Source organism: Rhipicephalus microplus, chromosome 1, assembly GCF_043290135.1.
Source record: "Rhipicephalus microplus isolate Deutch F79 chromosome 1, USDA_Rmic, whole genome shotgun sequence".
In the NCBI taxonomy this organism is placed as follows: Eukaryota; Metazoa; Arthropoda; class Arachnida; order Ixodida; family Ixodidae; genus Rhipicephalus; species Rhipicephalus microplus.
In genome coordinates this window covers 180,837,544-180,854,286 of record NC_134700.1, presented here as the reverse complement: position 1 = coordinate 180,854,286, position 16,743 = coordinate 180,837,544, and the positions used below count along the sequence as shown (strand labels likewise).

The following is a 16,743-nucleotide window of genomic DNA, read 5'->3' as shown; positions in this document are numbered from 1 at the left end:
GCATGATAATGGTTGTACAGTCGAACTCCACTACAACAAACTTCGCTTCAGCGAAATTTCCGCTACAACAAAAAATTCACGATTCCCCGTCAGCAGTCCATAGAAGTCAATGCATAAATATTGTCGCCACAACGAACACTTTTTCTTCGATCGTCCCGCTTCAACGAAATTTTACGATGCAATTCCAGGCTCAGACACTTATTTTTATGCAGTAAAGCCAATCTTTAACATTTCGAAGCATTTTCAGAGCCTGAAAATGTGTCAGCGAAGTCTAAAACACGCATTGGCATCACCAGAAACCGCCGCTGTTCAGCATGCATGGGCGCCGCCATTGCTCGATAGCGATGGCAATGAGACTGCCCTGCTTTTGCCACTGGCTTGCTTTGAGCCACAGACGATCCGAAGCTGAAGCTCAGTCGCTGAGTTCATAGTTTCCGTCACGCAGCTGCTAGGTGCAACTGCGGAACGATGCCTTTTCCGATTCCGGTGCTTATCATTGTGTTCGCGCTTAGCCAGTGTGGTAACTAATCAGAGCGGCTGTTCGTCTGCATTATCAACAATATCAGCTAACCGCGAGTGACGGATGATAAGAATGGCATAGAATAATGCAAAAATCGTAGCTCTACGATACCCTGTCTCCATCTCGACGTTGTTGAATACTTTTGATGGCGGAGAGCTGCTGGTACTAACGTGTTAATGCAACTGTTCGGTTTGTTCACGAAGACGGTTTTCAGGCGTTGTTTCAGCGTGCTTTTCACCATGGGGTCGCCATGCATGGGTAACAATCACGTCGCGACATTGCTAGGAAAAAATAGGAAGCAGCGAAATTTTTTAAATTTTGAGAATAAACGTTCCTTTGTTTTGTTAGCTCAAATTATCTATATATTTTTTTCAATTTCACTACAACGAAATTTTCGCTTTAATGAAATTTTTCCACACCCCGTCAGTTTCGTTTTAGTGGGGTTCGACTGTATGCATGAAAATTATTGCCATTGTTTGGGAAATACAGTCGGTCCCGGATATATCGAACTCGAAGGGGATCGCGAAATAATTCGATATATCGAGAATTCTAAATACAAAATATGCATATTTAAGGCCTCGATTCAAGAATTTCAGGCCTCAGAAATCGTTACAAGAGCTAACATAATGATTCGCTCGAAACAAGGGTGAACGGCAGGTTACCACACTTTATTCAGTCGGTAAACTTGTCTTGCTTCTTGCACGCCGTCAAGTTCCAGTCATCCTTAATATCATTGAAGCTTTTCAAATAAGCGAACTTAGCTCCTTCTGTCACAATGTTGATTGACACAAAACGCTGATGCAAGCTTCGTAGCGCGATAACTTGGTTAGCGGCAGAAGCGAAGGCGTTGGCACATTCTCAACCACATGGCTAGATTTTCGTGGCACCGACACCGGCAGCCAAAACCTCAGCATCCATGCAGTCGGAAACGTTGTAATCCGTACCGATAAAGTCGCTACTGTCTGAGATGGTGCCTGGAAACGCTGATAAGTTGCATAATTTACTGAAACATCGTACGACGTTTTCAGCGGTCTTGACGCACCTGAAGTCATCGCCTGGCTCGCAAGGAACATTTACGACAGTGTTTTACCTGACGTCGCTCTAAGTGCCAGCCATAATTTTTATCGCTACGTGCATGTCAACGTTCAGTTCAACTCCTGAACGAGGATTTTTCAGGAACGGGGCGAGAAGACCAGAAGGCGCAAAAGACGCAAGGCCGAGTTCTTCGGAGTTTTCGTCGACATGTTAGCGATATCGATGTTACTTTGGCTTTGTAACTGGCAGCCGCTGCTTTTACTGACTTTGATGCAAAATGATAAAAAAAAGCGTTGCCTCCAAGACACGCATTCTGAAACCGAAAACACTAAAACATACGTTGCAAGGTTGCACATCTTGAAGGCCATGCTCTTCAGGCTCGCATGCCATTGTGTGCTAACAAACGAGTAAGGGAATGCGAACCACATACAAACATTGAGCTGAGATCACAGAGTCACTTCGCATTCTTTCAGTGCCCTCGGCAATTGGTCTTCTGGAAAACACTATGCCCGCGCGCTAAGACTCGAAGATCACGCATCAAACGTACTGATGTACTCGCAAGTGCCGCGCAACGAACTAGATCAGCTTTATGAAATTACATTGTTTTTTCGTCGCCTGCACGCAAGAAAAGATCCGAACTTGTGAGAACGTGGCCAAAAATGCTGGGAAAAATGGACTTTCAGAGCTTCGGCGCCGCGCAGCGTTCGATATAGCGGATGTCCCGCTGTGCGGGAGTTCTATATACAGGTGCACCGGTTCCATACTTTTGCATGGGAAATTCAAGGGGATTTTTCAACTGTTCGATATAGCCAATAGTTCTATATATCCGAGTTTGATAGATCCGAGATCGACTGTACTTCTTTTGTAGTGTGGAGGCATGAAAAATTATGTCAATGCGGCCTTGTGAGTGCAGCTTGTTTTGTTATTAGGTTGTTACCGAGTATAATAATTAAAAATGCACACCCATGCTCTTAATTAAACACTTTATTGAATATGCACGCACACTGTTTCCATTCACTCTCGTTGGGCAAATAAAAACAGCGAATAAAGCAGTGAAAGTGGGGGGACGGCAGAAGGGATCACATATTTGAAATGTACTGAAGAAGGAAGGAGAGAATTTGCTCGGATGTGAGCGCTTGCTCAAGATTTTACATTAATGACTAGTACGTTAGTTTTAAAAACGATGTAGGGTTCGTGTGAAGCCTACTGTGAAACGACGTAGGGTTTGTGTAAAACCTACTGTATGACACTCACATAGCACTAGCAGTAATGTTGGCTATGTAATCCTAAAGCAATGTACTTGAATACATGTCTACTTCTGCGTTTCAGGCTGACTACGTTAAATGCTTCTTGAATTATGACAGTTCCCATGAGGGAATTCGCCGCATACTCCATCTTAGAGGAGTCCCTTATGGTAGCATTTATTATGATTTCACCAGGCCAGCTGTAATAACCCTGGCGCACCTATAGTTGCCAATTTCATGACAAATCACACCTGTTACATTTGTAAGTGCAGTTACAAGTTGCTTATACATGGAATTGTTTGCGACCGAGAGACGGGAAAACATGTTTGATGAGAAATTTTAACAGTGAAATTGATGCCTAATGTTACTGCCTATCTGACTGGCCATGTATTATGTCCAGCATAACTATGCCCTTCTACAGCTTCTGTGTTGACAGTTGCACATGTAGGCATACTAACTTTATAACAGAAATTAAGCAGAACCTCATGGGACAGGAACTATTTCAGATATGCATGTTGCTGTATGTTGCTCGGCGGGGTAGTTACAGTGTTGTTGCAGTATTATTAAAGGCGTTACACATATATATACATTTATGTTGTCATATTCGACGGTATACTGGATGATCAGCATCCACTTTCATGACACAACCCTTTATTCCACATGTCCGGCACCTTGTGTCCATTTTAGTCCCTCATCTCGCATATTCCCTAGCCACACGCACACTTCCTTGCTGTTAATTTGAGACTCACTCCGTCTCATTTTTTTACGATCAACTACACACAGCCTCCGAGACCCGTGCCCAACACATGGCCACTCTTCATTCCATTTCATCTCTCACAATGTGTATCTGCTAATGTCGTACATACATTGTGCTACTCTTACGCTTAAAGTCAGTTGTAAGGTGTTTTAATGTTGACTTGGCTGCCTCTGGTGCCGTTGCAGATGAGCCGTCGTTGAAGGCAGTCCACATGTGGCGAGGCAAGGTGGTGCACGGCTGGAAGAAGTTTCACGGTTCGCTGGCTACTCTCCCACCCAAGGGACACAGCATAGGGGTTCCCCTGCACGAGTGCCCTCCATCACACGAGAACCAGGTGCAGGCGCAACTCGTCATTTTTCGCTTTTTTCTCGTGCCACATGTGCACTCGTGCCAAAGGCCAAAGTCCGAAGGTATTGTAGATGTGTTCACGTAACCTAACTTTGCACCCAATTGCTCCAAGTTTGGTGCTGCACACTGCCCTTCTTTCAAATGGCATTTCAGCATAAAGGTGTGGGGCCATCAAGAAAGAATGTTTATGGGACTCCGAAATCACTGAATTCTACGGTGAGGTAATAGTTTTCTTCTTGCTTTCACCACACTTCCAACGGACGCTACCTCTTGTCACCTAAGTTTTCTATATATGGAGGATATCAGGATTTTGCACTTTTTGGCTGCAAACTGTTATCCCCACATGCGCAGTTGAATTCACACGAAACAATGTGTAATCGGCTGAATGCGCACAATCGTCAAGTGAGACATGCAGAACGGGCATGCAACTGCTTGGCAAAGCAGGGTAGAAGACAGTTCACAAGAGATGCCATATTTACTCGCATATTTGGACCCTCGCATAATTTTTACACCCTTAATATTTTGCCAGCTGCACACACAAAAAAAGTGTTACTTGCATATTTCGCGCTCCCCGACTCACCTGGGCCAGTTCGCCGTCACGCGCAGGAAAAGACTTCGCACCTTCGGATTCTTTGGATGAGTGCGCAGTAGGCACATCTCGCCGAGCAGTCGAGCGCACTCAAACAGGCTGCGAATGGGAAGTCCCTTCTTTCGACGACTTTTCCTGAACTATGGTTCCTAGAATGCTGAACCCGAACACTCAGACCTGTTGACAAGTTGCCGGAACTTTTTGGGCGTTTCACTACCTCTATCTTCCCATCTCTACCACCGTGAGAATGCATGCTTGCGTCAAAACACGGACAACTTTTGGCACCGAAGGCGTTCGAGCGCTGTTCATGCCAACCAGTGGCGGATCCAGAGGGGGGTGGTAGGGGCGATCCCCCTCTCCCTAATGCCTGTCAGCACCCCCTCCTCCTCTCTTCAGTGCTTGCCATTCACCTGCTATCACCAGTTAGGACAAATAAGTGGGACCACTGTGAGCACACATTAACAGTATTTATGCCATTACAGGGTTTTTGTGCTAGTGAAAACAAAAAGTAATGACCACGCCCCCTTTTCAGTGTTTGTGAGGCATTCGAACGTGCTCGACAGAACTGAGGACTATACCGTGCATAACTATACCGTGCATAACTGAATCTGACTGGTTAATGTACGTTCTATTTTTTGTTAAATTAACAAGTACACTTTGTTTATGCTTTAAATTTTTATTTTTTTAAATGTATATGTTTTGCATGTCAGGTCTATTGCACATTATTTCGTATGCATTTGCGAAATCCACGCATAATTAGTGCACTCCCTTCTTGGATCCCCAAAATCACGAAAAAAGAAGTGCACAAATCATGCGAGTAAATACAGTACTACCTCTTATGTATGGACTAAGCAACAGTTTAGTTACTTACCACATCATGGGAACCAGACTGCTGCTGGAATCACAACTTGTGCTGAAATGATGGGACAAGTTAGCAGAGAATAATGCGCATATTCATTGCATTTTCAGAAATATTTTGGGGGCCTTTAAAGAATGGAAGTGTCATTTCATTCATGCTCCAGCACTGGATAAGGTGAAACTAAAGCATAAACCATGTTCAGCCAGATATGTAGTTACTGGGCATATCAATTACTGTTTTTGCACTGCTTGCGTTTCTCTCCGGCAAAGGCCTCTTTGTATCTCACGAGGCCTTACTGCTTACATTGCAGTATGGTATCAATTTTATCTGATTGAATAGAGCTGACTCAGGTGGCATATCTTGATTAGTTCTGTTTACTCTATGCCTAGTGTGGTCTTTGGCAATGTCACTTCAGAAATACAGTCGAATCTCGATAATTCGAACTCGAAGAGGCCCCGAAAATTTGTTCGAATTAGGAGAAGTTCGAATTAATGAATGCTGAATAAACGGAGGGCTTTCCATGGAGTGGTGCATGTGCATTGAGCTAACACACAAGGGGAAGTCTCAGAAGGCTTACATTTATTCACAAATCGCAGAACATCTGTCATTAATTGAAATAATCGGTGATGCACGTCTGCACACGTTTGCCTTGCAGCGAGTCAATCATTTATGCACGCAGCTTGCAAAGCATTTCTACTTCAGCATTCTCCTGGCAAGAGAAGTTGTGCACGGGAATGTCCAGCGCTGACACTTTCTAAAGACGACTACAAAGACTGAATAGCAGAGCCTCTCGCAGCCGCAGCACGGCCAGCACGTGATGGGAAAGGAGGAGCGTATCCACGCGTAGAGAAGCATTTGAGAAAAAAACCAATACTCCACGGCAGCTTTTTTTTTTTTTTTTTTTTTTGCTCTCTTCGTGCAGGAGAAGGGTTACGTGGCAGGGAAGGGAAAGGGGAAAGCATGGCACCTGCGCGTGAGACTCTCCCCCCCCTTCCCGGCTGCAGAAGATAGTGCCTTTTCCTTTTTTTGAACCACACTCATTCAACCCAGTGACAGCTTTCTTTTTTTTCCCTCTCTCTTTTCGCGCGCGGCGTTGGAAGGAGAAGGGTCTTTACGTGGCAGGGACGGAAAAGGGAAAAGCATGACACGGGCGCGTGGCAGATCGGCATTTGAGAGAGAGAAAACATTCCACCGCAGCCTTTTCTTTCCTTTTCATTTTCTTCGAGCGCAGCGTTGAGGTGTAGCAGGTGCCGCCGCGGGATTGGGCGGGGTGCTGGCAGCATTTTCGGAGCACGGTATATTCGAATTAACCGTCGCAAGTGCTTGCGCATTCGAATTACCGGGCGTTTTCGCCCATTGGAATACACATAGCTTTGACGGGACTTCATCGTGAGTTCGAATTAACCAGAAGTTTGAATTAAGCATGTTCGAATTAAGAGATTCGACTGTATGTTATATGCATACTCAAGTGCTGGCGCACCACTCATTAATGGATTTATGCAAAACAGTGCAAAACAACACTAGATGGTGCTGTTGCTATCTCGGGCTGTTGAATTGGCACACTGTTGTACATTAACAAAATGGCTGACCTGTTTTGGCTGTCCATGGCAGCAATGTTATTCATACACTCATGGCACCATGTAAAGGCAGTCTTTGCCTCGTGCCATAGCACTCTGGAATGACCTACCCGACGTCATTGTCAATTTAACTAATCATGAAAATTTTCGCGAGCAATTAATGATACATCTATCTCAATAGCATTGTATAACCTCCTTGAATTCTGTTTTTGTTCTTTGTGCTTTTTTGCGGCTGGGAAATTCTTGTTGTTGCTTGAAGCCCCTCTTTGTCATTTGTGCAACCACTGTTATTAGTTCCAATGTTATTACTTGCTTTGTATTTTTATTAGTTATTAGTTATTAGTTGCTCTGTAGTTGCTTTGCTTTGTAGTTGCTTTGTATTGTGGCAGAAGTATCACCCACTAGCATTCTTTCCTATGTACCCCCCTTACTCTATGCTCCGTAATAGAGCCTGTAAGGTATTTTTAAATAAATAAATAAATAAATGTAGCCAGGCTAGGGGCTTGCACACATGCACACGCACACAAGCACACTGTGGGGTCTCAAGAGGAGCTTGAGACCCCACATGTGCACATGTGTACGTTTTTGTGTACATGTGAACATGTGTACGTTAATAACCTGGTTTTACATCATGACGAAATCGCAAGCCGAATCTAATACATCACCAGCGACACGCTAAAAAGCCAATACAACTCATAAACAAACGGCTTTACCAAACGAGCAACACGATGCCTATACCAGGTACCGCAAATGAGGCATCTCCAATATTTGGCTCGTCATGAGGGGCCCATGGGTAACGACCTGCATTGTCGTTTCTCACGAATCCACCACAGGAGATGTCCGTCGACGCACGCTGCTAAGCCCCAAAAGACACTCGCTGCTGTTTTCTGTGCGCCGGCCTAATCTCTCCTGCCCAGATGGTGTTACTGACTCCGATGCTCCAAGCCTAACATGCGCAATCACAGTACCACATCTTGCTTAGCAGCGATTAAATTTAACCATGGCTAATCTGCGAGATGTGCATGCACCACGAGATGCAAATGACCTTACAGAGGGTTATAGCACCCCCACAATGCATACACTGTTAAGGGTTCGGGGTTGATGAAGGCAGGTACAGCGAGTTTCCTTTCGGTAGCTGGCTCCCCGCTGCCGTCCGCATAGCCCGTGCTCGCCAGTGAAGAGATGCGTTCTTAAAGAGACAGAGCGTAGGTTTATTTACATGATAAGAAAGATGAAAATGTACAGTGATTCCGCTGAGATTCAGCGGAGATTCAGAAGAGATTCAGCCCCTATTTACAAAATGACTTCGGCTTTTATAGCCTGTCGTTTCCTGTATACGTCATCCGAATAAGGCGGTGACCGCTGTTGCCGTGAATCAGGTGACGTGAAGTCTCAGTGGTCCACCCACAGAAAGGGTGCAGGTGTTGGACCACTCGGCTGAAGAGAAACACGGGCGAAAGTGTTCAATGCGTAGCACGAGTGCACCTCACAAAGACGCACCCGGCCCACGCCTTCAAGACATCGCAAGACGAGGAGGTAGAGTTCGGTGGAGGGTGAAAGTTGAGCTCCTCCGGAGAGATGGCCATTTACACGAACGTCAGCAGCGGTCCAAGGCTGCGTTAAGCTACAGTGTTCCGAAACTTTCTCGAACATGGCTGTTCAGGTGCTCATTTCCTGAGAACGGCCACAGCGACGCCTTCCCATGCTTCCGAACTGTCGGTGCTTTTGTGACGACCTCGCGTGGGCGACAATAGCCGAGTCGAGAGCTTGACTCTATGAGAACTGCCACGGTGGCGCCGTCTCACGCTGTTTGAACCCGTTCAACAAAAGGGTTGTTTCGCGAAGCTTTCGTTGTGACCCGACCAGAGCGAACTGCCTGGAAAACCTACAGGACAGCGTTGTGCGTGGTGCTTCTTACTGGGCGCTTATGGGGTCGAAAGCATTCTAGCAGACCGGCTTATGCACAATGGCATCTACCGAGATGAACTGCTGGGCGAAACGTAACAACGCGTACACACATTTACACTGGTGGAGTTGTAAACAACTCTTGAAATAAAAATATTCTGGCTACGCTGCTGGATGGCAACTGGAAGGGGATAGGCACAGTTTGGGCAGAATCCTTGGTACTTTTGCTCGGTGTTATCTCCACTGCATATGCCAGTGCTATTAAATTGGTTATTAGCAGCTGAGTATTTGGCAGTATTGTTTTTAATATTCACTAGAACTGTTTTGAAAAGCCTACGAAGCAAAAGAACCACCTCAATACGGTGAAATTCATGATATGTGACTATCTTCCTGAGCAATTATGACATCACTATAACTTCTCCACAATCTTAGCATTGTTTACTGATTAACACTGTGCCATAACCATGAATCATTAGACATGCAAGCCGGCAGCATTATCTATTAACACCACAATGCTACTACAACACGTTATATTGAATTTCGTTTTGCATGAGTTTTTTTTGATGGGCAAAAATCTTAGGAGCACTGCATCTTAATGGTTTTGTCCCTAGCTGCCCTTTACCTCACAAAGTAAATAGGTTATGGTAGGACACTGTGTTAGTTTTTTCTGATGCCTGGTTGAATTTCGCACCACAAATTGTTTTCTATTTCTTGCACAGTTGCTGCATTACACAACTATGGTAACTCACTATTTTGCAAATGGTGGTACATTTGTGGACTAGCATGTTTGTCATGATGATTGTTATCAGCACCGTGCTGTGTTGATCTTTGCCCTGTTATACCCTAATGACGAAAGCAAAGTGTTTGAGTAGTTCTTCAGCCTGGTTAACTTGCCTGTGCACATGCAGTATGTCCCTTGGCTGGTGAGCCAGTGTTGCCGTGTCGTGGAGGCGAAGGGCCTGGAGACCGTGGGTGTGTATCGCATACCGGGCAACAGTGCCGCGGTAGCGGCCCTCTCTGCCACAGTCAACGGCACGGGTGGGCCTCTGGACCTGACCGATCCACGATGGGGCGACGTGCACGTGGTCTCCAGCCTGTTGAAGGCCTTCTTCCGGCAGCTGCCCGATCCCCTGGCTGGCCTCTACCCGCGATTCATCGCTGCTGCCCGCGTACCTCAGGGTGCTCAACGTCTCGCCGCCCTACGAGCTCTGGTATGATGCGATGCTTGATACCATTATCTCTTGGTCCGCAGGCCTTTTGGTGTGTTACTGTAATGCATTTAAATGTACTAACAAAGGCACAGGAAGACGCATGAATATGCAAACACTGCACCTTGTTGCGTCCTTGTGTGTTGCGTCCTTGTGTTGCGTCCCTGTGTAAACATCAGAAACTTGTGGGTGTTCTTTATGCGTAATTCTAATGTCATCTCTCCGCTTTTCGTGACAGGTACATGAGCTTCCTGTGCACAACTTTGAAACCCTCAAGTTCCTCATGCAGCACCTCAAGAAAGTGGTGGCTCACAGTGATACTAACAAGGCAAGGCTCGTGTTGATATACTCATGTTGTTGTTCAGTTAGAGCTGACCCTTATTTTATGGAAGTCGCGTCTTAGATTCAAGTGCCCTCATCACATATAGTGAAACCTCGTTATAGCAAACCCTGTTTTAACGAAATCCACGACAAGTGTGCAAGGTCAGTAAGGGTGCATCTTAATATTTTTGGGACACTAAGACAGGGGCAAGAAAAAGAGACATGAATGAGACAAGTGCTAACTTCAAACCCCATTCAGTATGGAAGAAACATTAACATATGCTAAACCAGTGACACTAATCTCATACACTCAGTCACTTCTAACAAGTGCAAAACTAAATGGTCGCTAAACTATTAAGAAAGCATGATCATAAAACCCATACAACTTGAAAAGCAGCTTTAATATCAAGAAATAGAGTGGCTACAGAGAACAGTGTAAAAAACAAGTGCAAGATGACATCTTTTCCACCTTCAAATGAGATATGGCTTTCAGTAGTGAGAGCTGCATCTGAAGACGTAGTTGTCACTGAGCCAGCTTGAGAATCTCTGGCTTGAGAATCTCTGGAATGATTTACAGTAGGCTCTCATCAAACAGAAGCTGAAGGAACCAGGAAAATATTAATTTAACAGGAATTCCGTTTACTGAAAGATGTACAGGGGTGTAGAATACAAGTATGAAACCAGTCTTGTCAAAAAGCACTTGCTTCATTGAAGCAGCAGTTCTGTTTAAGAGATTTCCACTTACTGACAGTCTATTGTAATTTCTTATTGATAATTGACCGAGTTGTTGACGTGAGATAGTTGAGTGTCTAGATATCTTATGAATTGTTATAATTTTTTTAAAGTGAAAGTGATGACAAATAAAAATGGTACTTTCTAGCACTATAATAAAAGCTCGTGAATTCAGCTCCATTATTTTGGAAAATTGTACCATTCAGAGTTATTTTGTAGTTCTCGATAGTATACGTGTTTAATTTCATCAAACTCATGCCAATTTAGTCATATTTGGCTACAACCCGGTCATTTCGCATGATCCTGGGAGTGCACCGAGTACGTAACACCACAAGTATGCGACGAAAGGAGTGAAAACACCGTTTGCAAACAACACGACTTCAGAAAGACGTGGTCGCCACCCAAAATCTTGCCACAATGATGTTGCTGGCGACCAAGGCTCGAGTGTCCGTAGAAAACTTGTTTTGTTTTTCGTTTTTCTCAGCACACGCAAAGTGCGAGGGGCCCTATCTATTATTGCATCAATAGTGGGGATCGAAGCTGCAATGGCAGGATTTTCGTTATGGCTGCATGCCTTTAGAACTTTGTCATCCACAAATGATCATTAGTGAACCAGGTTTAGTCAGTAGCAGGTGTGGTGCTCAACAGTTTTCATTTTCGACTTTGGATGTTGTCAGCACACGTGCCTTCAGAACTGCATTGATATGATTGTGTATTTAGCATCCACAGCGGATGCAACACTCAGCAGCTTTGTTTTCACTGCAGCCAGTGCATGTGAAATGCCACAAATCTCAAGCATAATAAAAGATCTCAAAGGTGAAGAGCTTCAGCTGTGGTGCGCATGTTGCTGCAAAACTCGCTTGCTACGCTATGATAGACGAACGATCGGTTGTTGGTCATGTAGTGTTGGTGGTGGCAGTGCGTAATAAGAGATGGGTTCAGGGCGTTACACTCAAACCTCGTTATAACGAAGTTGAAAGGGAGCCACAATTATTTCGTTATATCCATTATTTCATTATATCGATTATAACAGTTTGTGGCAATGTATTCTCTGATGGGCGCACACCTATAAGCATGCAAAGAAAGAAATTGCCTCACGGCCCGATGTACTGCTATGCGACCACGCGTGCGACTGAAAATAAACACAGTCAAACCTCATTAATTCGAACACGCTTAATTCAAACTTCCAGTTAATTCGAACTCACGCTGAGGTCTCGCCAAAGCTATGTGTATTCCAATAGGCGAAAACACCCCGTAATTCGAATGCACAAGCACTTGCGACGGTTAATTCGAACATACTGCGCTCCGAGAATGCTCTCAGAACCATGCCCAATCCCGCGGTGGCACCTCTCAGCGCTGCACTCGAAGAAGGAAAAAGAAGAAAAGGAAAGAAAAGACTGTGGCAGATTGTTTGCTCTCTCTCAAATGCGGATCTGTGATGCGCCTGTGCCGCGTGTGATGCGCGTGGCTGTAAGTAAGGTCAGCGCGGTAGCTTTGAATGAACATCAAACTCCGCACAAAACGATATACTAAACACACTACGGTTGGTTTATTTTTTTATAGACTAATTTAGTTCGTTATATTCATTTACTGGTCAATTTTACTTCGTTACATTGAGGTTTAAAATGCGTGGTTCTTAACGAAGCTATCCAGGGGAATTGCATTTACTTCATTGTATATATTATTTTGTTATATCTCGTTACGTTTTAATGAGGTTTGAGTGTATTTGACTCGAAACGTGGACACTTGAGCTGCGGTTGCATTGTGAAAAAAGTCGTGAATTGCAAAAATTGTTGCTTTTACAGTGCTTTTATGCGAAATAAGTACTGGAATTACATATTCATTAAAAAAATGAAATTGCATTGATGTTATAGATGCTAATTTATTGCTTTCTTGATACTTTTCATAATTTGGCATTTCATTAATCTGAAATTTTTGATCACCTGTGTTTGAGCAGCGTGCAGTATGTTTGTGAAATGACACATAAGCTTTTACTCTGTGCTTATGAGATCATTCGTGCGACTTTAAAGGATTCTAATCCTGATACCTTGTTCCACTGTGCAGATGGAGGCTCGCAACCTGGCCATTGTTTTTGGACCAACGCTGGTGCGCACAGCTGACAACAGCATGTTGACCATGATAACTGATATGTCCCACCAATGCCACATCACCGAGGCACTCATCAACTATGTGAGCATAGATGCGCTGTGCACTCTCATTATTGATACATGTTGGGGGCACCCTGGCTGTTCTGTGAACATTGTGGAACATTGTCAATTCTCTGCGTTTGCCAAGAAGCAAGTGGGAATCGTTTATTTCATAAGACATCGGCTTATTTCTTGATTCACATTGCCTAAGGGGAGGGCCTATCAGCATCGGAGTTTTATTTATCACACGGTCATGCCAGCTGCTGTTTTTATACGAGTTTATTCATCATTGCATGCAGGGATAATTGTGACAAGGTTCACAAAAAAAATTGCCGCGGGTGAACAATGGAAGCTTCGGGCTGGCACCAACATTTCAATGAGGAGTCTTTGTACAGACATATCCTTTGTGTTTAAACCAAAATTGTTCAACAAATTAGTTTTTATTGTCACAAAACGACTATAGGGAACCTTCTTATGGTCAACCAAAGTAGCCCTGAAGCGGCACTTTGTTGTTTAGGAGGCTCTAGCCATTTGCAGACTTTTACATAGAAGTTGAACCCCTTTATAAGAGACACTGATATAAAAGACAAATGGTTATAAGAGACACCAGTGTGCCTACAGTAAAATATGGGTTGGTAGGAAAATGCACACATGGTGCCCTGCTTATAATTGATTGATTGATATGTGGGGTTTTACGTCCCAAAACAACCATATGATTATGAGAGACGCGCCCTGCTTATAAGAGACATCTCATATAAAATTGTTGCCCGGAGCATGCCTCTTATAAAGGAGTTTAACTGTGATGGGCAGACAGCACAAGGCACAACGCTGAAATGTTGGCAGGGCATCTGGTGACTGCTCACCCTCAGATGTGGGACACCTCGTTAATTGTGTACTACTGCAGGCGGACTACATATTCTGCCCGTCCGACGAGGCCGCAGTCCCAGACCTTCCATTGGATGTGACTGCCCTCTCAGACACGGACTCATCAGTGCTCCTGGGAAACCTGCATAAAGTTGGTGGGCACGGTAAGGTAGCTAGAAATGCACTCAGTTTTCAAGGTGTGTCAAGCACAGGCTGGTAGTGCAGTTAAACCACTTTATAATGAAGAAGGAGAGCCGAATTTATTTTGTGACTCTATCTCTACTTTTATAATGGCTCTGCTTTTATACCGCTCTACTTTTATGATGGCCACTGTGCTTGGTAAAACGATGTAACTGCTGAACAGTCAAAGCCCCACAGGCTTAATCAAAAATGCTCTGGTGATAGTGATGCTAGTAGCCCCCTCCCTTTCACAAAGTCTTCATTACGCTCAAGGTTTTGCTTTCTCAGGGATGAGTGATACTGCAGTTAATCACCTTCACATTGAAGTTTTCAACCATTTTTTATATAGAAAACAGGTAGAATAAGTATTTTGAATTCTTGTCGTCATGTGAGGTATCTTTGCTGCCTGGCTCATGAGGCGGTAAAAAAACTTGTTACTCAAAAAAAAAAAAGAGAGATGGGACAAAAAAAGGAATATATAAGCACACGCTGTGCTTTGTTTGTGTCTCCGTGTTCCTGTTTTGGTCCAGTCTTTGTGCAGTTATGTTTGCTGAAGTCATGTTTCGTCATGAATAGCTGGTGCTGCGCTTTTCTGTATTGCAGCAGCAGGAGGCTGCAACCCGGACGTGTCCCCTCGAGACCTGGTTTCGTCGCTTGTGAGCGCAGCCAACCGCAAGCTGCGCCAGCGCAAGCTGTCCCTCACCGTGGAGAGCAGCGGTGGCAGCCCAGGCTCCAGTGGTGGGGGTCCCCTGAAGCCAGGCTCACGGGTCAAGGACAAGATTCTGGCCTTTGAAGGCAAAGTAAGCGAGGAGACGACCAGCAAGGCGGCCAGCAACGGATCGCTGCCCGCAGAGAGCAGCTCTCCGCCGCCTCCCCTCTCGGCCGGCTCCAGCAGCTATCCTCCGTCGCCAACACGGACCCTGCTGGGATCGCCGCCTCAGACGCCCTCTGTATGCTCAGAGTGAGTTTTGCCTGGCTGCATTGTTCCTTTGTGAAGATGCTGTCTAAAAAAAGCAAGAGAGAGATGATGCCAAATAAAGGTGTACAAAACACAAGTAACACAAGAAAAAAGAACCAGGCAGGACAAGCGCTCTCGTTTCTTGCATTTCTTGTGTTTATTGCACTTCTAAGTACCACCATAGAACCTTATGATGTCGCCCGTGTGTCTGTTCTTCTACACCTTCCGACCTTCATCCTTTTTGTAACATGATCTTAGTGTGTCTTTTCATTTGATCCTTTTTTTCTCTATCTCTCTCTTTTCTTTGGGGGGGGGGGGGGGGGAGGAGCATGGTTCTGGTTAGGTTGTTGTTTATACCATGAGTTTTTCGGTTTGACAAGAAGTAAAAGTGAATGCCAATTAGTACTGAATTATTTCAAAGCTTGAATGGTTTGAGTAGTGGTATTTGCATGAAACCTTGCTACAAGTGTCCAATTTTTACGAATTTTTAGAGAGTGAGTTTACTATTTGCCAGAACAAATACACGCTAACCTAATATAACAAAATAGTCATGCGATTGCTACAGTGTTAGTAATATACATTTATAATGACTTTTCAGGTACATTCGATTTTGGATATATCAAGCTCGGATATATCGAATTATTGACTATATCGAACTGTTGAGAAATCTCCTTGAATTTTTTATGCAAAAGTATAGGACCAGTGCACCCGTATATCGAACTCCAGCACAGCGGGACATCCGTTATATCGAACGCTGCGCCGCGAGAAGCCCAAAAAGTGCATTTTTTTAGCACTTATTGATCAATTTTCGGTCGCATTTATCAAGCTCCGATCTTTTTTCGTGCACAGGTGTTATTCCATCGCGCTGATCTGGTTCATTGCGCAACACTTACGAGTGCGCCCGTATGTTTGATGCGCAATTTGCAGGTCTTGACGTGCGGGCGTATTGTTTTTCAAAAAGACCGACAACCGAGGACACCAAAATAAGAATGCAAAGTGACTCAGCGATCTTGTTGCAATGTTCGCTATTCCTATCTTGTTTATTGGCGCAAAATGGCATGCGAACCTGAAAAGCATGGCCTTCGAGATGTGCAACCTCTTGACTTATTTTTACTGTTTTATGTTTTATGTTTTAAAATGAATGTATCAGAAGCTATGCTTTCTCTAGCTTTTCCGAACTAAGCAGCTGAAAGCAGTGGCTGCCAGCTACAATGCCACAAGTGACATCGATATCGCAAACATGTTGACGGTGAGAACACAACGGTAGCGAGGTTTGTTTTTCGCGCCTTCGGGACTTGTGTCCTACAAGGCGCAAAAATCTCATTCGGGAGTTGAACAGAACTTTGACTCGCATGTAGTGATAAAAATTATGATTTCCACTTGGAGCGACGTCAAGTAAAGCATCGTTGTAAACTTTCCTTGAGGGCCAGGTGACGACTTCGGGTGCGTCATGACCGCGGACAACGACGTACGCTGCCTCAGTGAATCCTGCGACTTAT

At 44.5% G+C, this 16,743-nt stretch overlaps 1 protein-coding gene across 3 annotated transcripts in view; it reads left to right on the top strand.

The window, feature by feature from the left end:
- Positions 1 to 16,743, top strand: part of LOC119178328 (rho GTPase-activating protein 23) — a 113,875-nt gene that overhangs the window by 77,363 nt on the left and 19,769 nt on the right. For all 3 annotated transcript variants that reach the window (XM_037429517.2, XM_037429516.2, XM_075888443.1), the window contains 6 exons: positions 3,742 to 3,890; positions 9,743 to 10,045; positions 10,281 to 10,370; positions 13,160 to 13,285; positions 14,147 to 14,270; positions 14,890 to 15,247. In XM_037429517.2, coding sequence (XP_037285414.2) covers positions 3,742 to 3,890; positions 9,743 to 10,045; positions 10,281 to 10,370; positions 13,160 to 13,285; positions 14,147 to 14,270; positions 14,890 to 15,247 — 1,150 coding nt within the window. The remainder of the gene's footprint in view (positions 1 to 3,741; positions 3,891 to 9,742; positions 10,046 to 10,280; positions 10,371 to 13,159; positions 13,286 to 14,146; positions 14,271 to 14,889; positions 15,248 to 16,743) is intronic.